This window comes from Phoenix dactylifera, chromosome 5 (assembly GCF_009389715.1).
Source record: "Phoenix dactylifera cultivar Barhee BC4 chromosome 5, palm_55x_up_171113_PBpolish2nd_filt_p, whole genome shotgun sequence".
Classification (NCBI taxonomy): domain Eukaryota; kingdom Viridiplantae; phylum Streptophyta; class Magnoliopsida; order Arecales; family Arecaceae; genus Phoenix; species Phoenix dactylifera.
The window spans coordinates 1,270,227-1,278,237 of NC_052396.1; the positions used below are offsets into that span (position 1 = coordinate 1,270,227).

The 8,011-nt window shown below is 38.9% G+C and overlaps 1 protein-coding gene across 2 annotated transcripts; it reads left to right on the plus strand.

Annotated features, from left to right (window-relative positions):
- Positions 1–3,360: 3,360 nt before the first annotated feature.
- LOC103703906 (cyanate hydratase) lies at positions 3,361–7,837 on the plus strand. Of its 2 annotated transcripts, none has more exons than XM_008786953.3 (4): positions 3,361–3,723; positions 6,068–6,139; positions 6,520–6,628; positions 7,479–7,837. In XM_008786953.3, the coding sequence occupies exons 1-4, from the start codon at positions 3,443–3,445 to the stop codon at positions 7,596–7,598; spliced, it is 582 nt and encodes a 193-aa protein (XP_008785175.2). In that variant the 5' UTR covers positions 3,361–3,442; the 3' UTR covers positions 7,599–7,837. The 2 variants fall into 2 exon arrangements, with proteins under 2 accessions (XP_008785175.2, XP_008785176.2); XM_008786954.4 differs by lacking the exon at positions 7,479–7,837 and adding an exon at positions 7,203–7,415 and having other exon boundaries at positions 3,362–3,723.
- The last annotated feature ends 174 nt before the right edge of the window (positions 7,838–8,011 follow it).

Below are 8,011 nucleotides of genomic sequence, written 5' to 3' on the forward strand. Positions count from 1 at the left end.
GTGTCGTTTTAAATTTTATATGATTCGTGTCGTGTTTTGGGTATCGTTTGGAGGCGTAGGGAAAATGGTGGAGACGTGATCCGCGTCTGCGGGCCGGTTATTCGGTCCAAGACAGCAGCCGAGGACGTGTCAGCTTCTGATTAGTTTAGAAGCGGATTCCAGATCCAATAAGGAATTGCCACGTCGGCCCACGATAACGATTTTTTTTCTGTCGACGACTGCGTTCGGCTAGGAATTGTCATGGATTTTTTTCAATCCTTTATCAAAAAAGAGAGAAACCCGCTCATATTAAAATTATCTAGATCTAAATTCTACGAGCTTTTCTTTCGTCACAGGAAGGTAAGATTATTTATACGTTCAAATAAATCTGAGTTCAGCAAGAATCTCTCAAATATTATTTATTAGCCACGATTCTTTTTTATATTTTTTTTCTAAAAATTAAGAATTCATTTTTGGCCGTTCTTCCTCACTAGTTATAGTGGAAATTTCTTTCAAGGGCAACTATTACACAAGCCATATCATATTCATATATTACACTATCTTGAAGCCATACTCACAAATATCACTTTTTTTCGCGGCGCAAACTGCTTTCCAAACAAATATCACTTTATTGTACCCAAAAAAAAAAGAAAACCAATAGTGACGTATAGAATCTAATCATATTCATGTAAATGCGAGAATGACATCTAAAGAGAACCGGCAGGGTGGTTCATGTCGGAAAATTTGCTCCCATAGACAACCAGCAACTTCAAACATGACCAGGTGTTAAATTTTCTGCCATTTCTAAAGACAGCTGAAGCTGTAGCAATATTGTGTAAAAAATATATATATATACATGACTGTACATATACAGGAATCCAGATATCCATCCTCCAAGTCGCTTGAATCACTGCAAGTACCAAGAAAAATATACAATGGATGAGAAGACTATCAAGAACATGCCCATTTAGTTCTATATAACAAGGTCAGAATATTAAAAAAGTACTCTTAATTCTTTTTTGATGATTCCTTTCGAGTTCCAATAAATATATATATTAAAAATAATAAAATAAAACTCAAATCTATTTAAATTTAATTATAAGTATTATAATTAACTCACATTTGATAAGACTAAGAATCTTAACCAAAAAAAATAGTTGAAAAATATTATTTAAACCTTTTTAGTTTTATAAAAATATTAATTTTTTTTTAGTGAATAATCAATGTAGACTAAACACACCCCCATAAGAATTCGGGAATGATGGAAAAAAAAAAAAACCTATGATAAAAGAAACTGAAAAAAATGGACGGGCTTGGATGAGGACTAACCTGGGATGGAATTCCAAAACTTGGACGAGTTTGTTCCCATCGCAGTCGTTCCACAGGACTTTCCTCTTCCCAGATCTCTTCCCCTTTCCGGCCATCCCTCCCTTGGCAGCCGGCGGCAGAAGAGTTCTCGTCTCGTCTTCCTGCCGTTTCCTATTATTTAATACATCAACAGGCCCCTCAACAATAGGGGGCTTGCCCCTGCCGTCGGTTTTGTGGCTCCCACGGCGCCAATCCATTCTTCTTCACCGGAAACCTGAAAAGCTTCGTCTACTGCTCGATTTCCTCGAGAGATCCCATACCCAGACCGATAAAACGATCAAAGGGGGAATTTTTCCCTTCTTCCGGATAGGAAAGCTGGATAGGGATCGCTTTATTGCCAAAAAAAATCTGCAGAAAAAGCAGGAATTCGAGCGACGAATGGATCGAACAGGAAAGAAATATCCCCAAACTAGGAATAACAAGTAAAAAACCGACTGGGGACTAGAAGAAGAGAATAATTTAGAAAAAGAAGAGGGAGGAGCGGCGGGCGGCAACGGCAGGCCGACTCGAGTTTCGGACAAACCGAACGATCTTTTCGTTGGCGTTCCCGCAGTTATAGGCGGCGAGGCTGGCTATCTTGCGCTGTCCATTGGTAACGGTTTGACAAAAGCACCATATGTTGCTAGCCGTTGGATCCGCGACCCATTTCCGCATGATAGGATTATGGGATTGTCAGTCGTGATATGTTTGGCTCGGAGTTCACAGACACCTCGGCCCCAATAATGCGGCAGCTCCACATACGGTATTCTTTATCTGGGAGCCTCTACCTCCGAATTTTTTCAAGATCAATTTTGATGGCTCAGTCTTGGATGGAGGTAGGAGAGGTGGGGCTGAATTCATTATCAGAGGACCGAGTTCTTGTGCAGTGGCGGCGGGAGGCTGTCAGATTTTTGATACCTCGGTTTCTAAGACAGAACTGCGGGCGGCCTGGATGGATATGTGCTACGCGTGGCGAATGCTTCAGGCGAGTTCAATTTTATAGAGATCATCCCCTGCTCCGCGACATTTGGGAGATGGGGAGGGAGGATGTCACATTTCAAGCTCTGCATGTATATCGTGAGGCCAATAGGGCGGCCAACTGGATGGAGCTTATGTAGCGAGCCACTCAGGAGGTACCCTATGGCCTGGAGAGAAAGAGATGCCCAGAGCATTTCGGAACCTTTTGCTTTCTGATTTTCTTGGATGTATTCGTACATGTGATGTATGAAATACCCGTTCTAGCACAAAAAAAAAAAATTTCCATGTATATTCTCCTAAAATTTTTTTTCCATACATTTATAAAATACTATTTTTTACACAAATGCTCGTAATATAACGATTTTTTAACAAAAATCATATTTATTTTAATTAAAAATAAATTAGGATTTTAAAATTATTTTTTTATTTTTTATCTTGATCGTCTTATAAATATTTTTTTTTGCATATCTACCCATTATGGATATTTTAGTCATTTTAATTTGAAACCGTTAATTTTCTAACGACGTTAGATGGTGTGGATACATACGCAAAAATAAAAAAAAAATAGCAAAACAAGTGCTTTACAAAGGTATACATGCAAATATTATTTTTAGAAGGATATTCATATAAAATTTGATATTTAGAAAGATATTCATAAAAAAAAAATTATTGTAAAAAAAATTACTTGGCAGTTTACTGATAATTTATATAAAATTTAGTATTTCTTGTGTCCAAGTCTAACGTATGGTTAGCTCAACCTGGCATGACCGGAGGGAATTTTTTTTGTTGAAATTCTTACAATTATTAGTTAAAAAATTAGGAGATTTTTGGGAAAAAAACCGCAAAATTAGACAGATAATTCTGTAACCCCACAAAAAAATCATGAACAATACTAATTAGTCATCTCAAACGTAAAAAGCTACCAAGCTGATGTGTCACTCTTCTCTTCCCCCTGAAAGCGAATAGGAGAATTCCTTGTCATACGTGTAATGCCTTTGTGGGATCCCTTGCGTTGCCTTCTTATTTCTGCTTGCTTATCCTTTTATATATCAGAGTATAAACGAAATGGAGAGCTCCGTGTCGGTGGTAATCTTGTTCTTGTGCTGCTACGCTGTTCCGGACGGAGGAAGGGAAAGCGATGGATGCAGGACGGGCGATGGCCGACGAGAAGGTGGTGGGGCGGCTGATGGCGGCGAAGAAGGCGTCGGGGAAGTCCAACTCCCAGATAGCGGCGGAGACGGGGCTCACCAACGTCTACGTCGCCCAGCTCCTCCGCCGCCAGGCCCAGCTAAAGCCCTCAACCGCCCTCGCCCTCCGCTCCGCCCTCCCAACCCTCACCGATGACCTCGTCTCCAAGATGATGGAACCGCCTTTCCGCTCCTACAACCCCAATCTCATCCAGGACCCCGCCATCTACCGGTACGTCACCCAATCCCCTCTCTTTTTCCCTCTTATTCATTGATTGCTTCTTTCTATGCTCTCCATTCTTGGATCATTCGGTGATTTGCTGGTCCTGCGAGGGCTTGAATTTAATTAGGTCTCCTGTTTCTTTCTCTTGTTCCGAATTTGGACCTCGCATGCCCGTTCAAAAGTATCTTCATCGTTTCTTTCTCCGATTCCCTTCCCCCCACCACATGTCTATCTCTATTTTTTTGGGAAGAAGAAACCCGTTGTATGGATTTAGGGTCTAACCAGTTGTTTAATTTTGTCACCCTACTTCTTCTTGATTTTGCCCTTTTTGAGGCTGCACACAGACACAAAAGATGGATTCTTTGGGAAGAGAACCCATTCTAGTGATCAAATCTCGGCGATACCAAATATTTTGGGTTTTCATACCTGGTCCTTCGCTCCTTGCGTAACCTTTCATTAGATGCGCTTGGTTATTAGCTTTGTTCACGTCTCTTTTGGTTGTTTTCTGGCTTCATCAAGTCCGCTCTTTTTGTCTTTCCCCTTGCATTCTCAATTTCCTAGTTAACATTTACACCTCGTTCTCCGTCTGTCTTCTTGCCTCTCTGAATGGCTTTAGGATTCCCTTCTCTCATGGGTTTTTAGTGTCTTTGTCCTGTCATTCTTACATTCATACCCATATTTGATCATTATTGGTTTGCATTGTATCGTAACAAAGTCGATGGACGGTAAGCAGAGTATTTGATGATGTGCATGGAGAGTTAGAAATAAGTAGTTCTCTGAAAATTCTTAGCCACAAGTGATGATGGAAGCTTTGAATAGTTTGGCATTTGGGGTTAGGTAGCTTTCAAGGTCTGTGTGCCCAAAGTTTAAGAAAGTGATTACGTACAGGATTGGTAGTGGCTGTTTTATTAACTTTGGGGAGGTTCAGTTGATGTGGGAGTTGGCTCCTTGTTTAATGTTTTTTAGACTTCAAATGTTGGCATTACAACGATTACAAGGAGCCATTTGAAAGTGTTTCAAAGAGGCTGTGCGCCTCTAGATGTTACATGGAGGCCCTAAGTTTGTGAAGTTTTGAGGAGTGGTTCTAAGAATGTGGTGTGATGCCTACTGTTTAATTATCTGGTGGTTGTCATTTCATATGTATATTAACTATTTCAAGTTTTCCAAGGATTTGGAAGATCGTTTTGCTGGTTCAGGATTACATAGTTTCCCACGACATTTTGTGAGGATGGTTGCTGTGGGCCGTCTTTAGGATCACTCAGTATAATCCCCTAAAATTGTCCTCTCATTTATCTGTGATTTAAGTTGTTTGCCAACTCCATGTTTGCATCCCTCTCAATTGCTTATAATAAGGGCATCTTTGGTCTTCCACAACTTTTTATGTTACTATTTATTAATGGTTTTGGTGCATGATGAAGTCCATATTGATGATTACTGGCAAAACTTCAGGGTCCTTCTTAAGTTCTTTCTTTTACCTAGGAAGCCATTTATCTTCTTTTTTTTAAGAAGAAGAAAAATAGTATCCTGGCTAGCTGCAAGCAATTCTTTGAACTCTTTTGAGAATCCTGGAAACTGTAACATAGATATGGAACTTCTTTTGCATCATGTTCAAACTGTTTCCCAGCCATTAAGATACTTAGCTGTGTATTTTTATCTTATGTCGCCTGGTCTATCTAGAAGAAGAGGAACATTCACCTGTCTAATTTCTTTGACAGCTATTTAGATGTATCAGAATTTGTCTGATATACTATTAATTACTGGTGATTTCAGCTCTTAACTGGTGGATTCTTAGATGCTTTTGGTGTTGCCTGTTGAGTTGCTGGTTTGAATCTGTCCTTTGGTATTTTCTTTGTGGTCGCTTACTGCCGGTTGATTGTTATACTCCCTATGCATATGTTGTCCGATCCATTGGTCATGCAGTAGCAACTATTTGTGCTGAAAAAGTTTTGGCATTCTTAGATGTTCAAAACTGCCTGCCTCGCGCTAGCTCTTTATTCTCCAGGAGTGCTGCTTTCAGGTGGCGGTTGCTCCTTTTTGTGAATTAATCTGTCTGGCACTAGTTTTTTAATGCTGTTCTGCATGTTTTCCTTGGTGCCGTAATTTGTGGTCCAGTCCTTTGTGTTAATGTTGGGTTCATTCCCTTGTCATTGAACATGTATGTCTCTTCCTTAAATTGATAAAAGTTGAAAACTCTTAAATCAATCAGATGGTCATTCTTTTCAGCTAATATTTTGCTACGGAAGAGTCGGTTCTAAAAACCATCTGGATATAACATTAATTTAATGTATTTTGCTACGGAACTGTTAAACAGTCGTTGCTAGTCTTTTCAGCTAATAATCTGTGGATCTTGCAGATTGAATGAAGCTGTTATGCATTATGGAGAGAGCATCAAAGAAATCATTAATGAGGACTTTGGTGATGGCATGTAAGTTGATGTACAATTTATGCTCTTCATTGCAATTTCAAAGACAATGGTAGTAACTATTGAATATTCTCAAAAAAATGATTTTAACTATTGAATGACCAAGATAAAGCCCTATCCGTATAAATATGAAATTATATATTACAACTGAACATCAAATCATAGGAAAATTATATGATATCATGATGTGAAAATCATAGCTTTTATATTTTTACAGACTGCAATGGCTCTGACAGCTTGGCTTGGTAGATGAAGATTCAATTTTATCGTTTTCTCTTAGAATATCTAATACGGGAGGGTCAGGTTTTGATTATGTTTCATCATAATGATTCACTACATAAAGAACGACGATTATTTGGGTGATAGTTTTACTTCTTTTTCAGTATGTCAGCTATAGACTTCCACTGTTCGGTTGACAAGGTTCAAGGTGTTGATGGGAAGGACCGTGTAGTTATTACATTTGATGGGAAGTATCTGCCTTACAGCGAACAGGTCAGTCCTCTTTTTTTTCATTCTCTCTCTCTCCCCTCCCTCTGTGTGTGTGTGCATCCCAGTGTGGCATCCCAGTCTCTACAAACATCCAACTGCAGTTTGTTGGCTGCTATGTCAGCTTAACCTACAAGATTAGTGTCATTGGAAGCTCAATCACAATGGTGATATTAGAACCTGGCTTCTCTCTAGTTTCAAAATGGAGAATGCGCTTTGCACATGCTCTTTATGTATAGTTTTAAAAGTACTCTTCTTAAATAAAAGAGCTGTGATAAAGGAAAAAAAAATGATAATTTTATATATTTTATTTCCATAGAAAATTAACCACCTAGAGAAAAAGGAAGAATAAACGTTTTCCTTTTATTGGTATATATTCATATATCTAGAAGTGCATGCAAAAAATACTTCAGATTAGTCCATGCTATTAATTTGTGAAAGACAGTTTTTTCTTTCACCGAGCTTTGTTTACTTCTTCGTATTTGATTAATTAGGTCCGAACTAGTATGCCAAATATTTTGGTTTGTATGAGGTTTTTCTGTTATAATACCAATGTTGATCCTTATTATTTCCCCTGCAGAGGTCTGAGCATATGGTCTCAAGGTTGAAGCATTGATAAATTTCTTAATCTAGTTTGTATGTTTGCCATTCATGTATGTCTGTCATTCATGTATGTCTGTGTATGATTTGGCAAATATGTGACTCTTTCCTTGGGATAGAGCCATTGCTGTGCCAACATGCGTGTATTATGATTCTGTAATTTGATGAGCAGAACTTTTCAGTTGTGGGAACATCTCGCAGGGCTTTTCTTTTCTTTTCTTTTCTTTTTTATTTGTTGTGCTGGAAGATCTTGCAGGTTAAAAGACTCCCGCGCCAAGTAGAACGCCTGATCCACCGAGCCACTTCCCCATCAGTGGTTTTTGTCAAATTATGGATGGCAGCAGCAATGGCAAGGGGGCAGCGCATGGTTTTCTGAGGGTTAATCTCCATAAAATAGGTCAAGACACAAGGTTTGCTGCTTGATACCAAATCCTATACTGGTATCATTTTATTACAGTATTAGTATCGGTACCATATGAGACTACGTATCAATTCAGTATCAGTACAATCAGTATGGCAAATCTTATTTTGAGAGGCTGTAATTGGCTTTGCGCCTTCTAGGGATGACTTTGGGACCAAAGTAGTGGGTTGGCTAAGCCGCTTCAGGTGTGTTAAGTCTGCAGATATCTTCTAATTTTTTTAAAAAATAATAATAATAAAGAAGGCCTGAAGAGAGTTGCAAAGGCACTTGGGTCTCTGATGATATATATCATTTATTATTTATCTATATTTGCGAGCTTGATCAAGCTGACTGCAAGTTACCTCACATTTTAGGTTCAAGCTTGGCCT

What these genes read in the sequence shown, in the direction of transcription:
- LOC103703906 (XM_008786953.3), top strand. Translation starts at nt 3,443, where the DNA reads ATGGATGCAGGACGGGCGATGGCCGACGAGAAGGTGGTGGGGCGGCTG. An exon ending in GAGGACTTTGGTGATGGCAT is followed by an intron (nt 6,140 to 6,519) that starts GTAAGTTGATGT and finishes CTTCTTTTTCAG; the next exon opens with TATGTCAGCTATAGACTTCC. An exon ending in ATCTGCCTTACAGCGAACAG is followed by an intron (nt 6,629 to 7,478) that starts GTCAGTCCTCTT and finishes AAGATCTTGCAG; the next exon opens with GTTAAAAGACTCCCGCGCCA.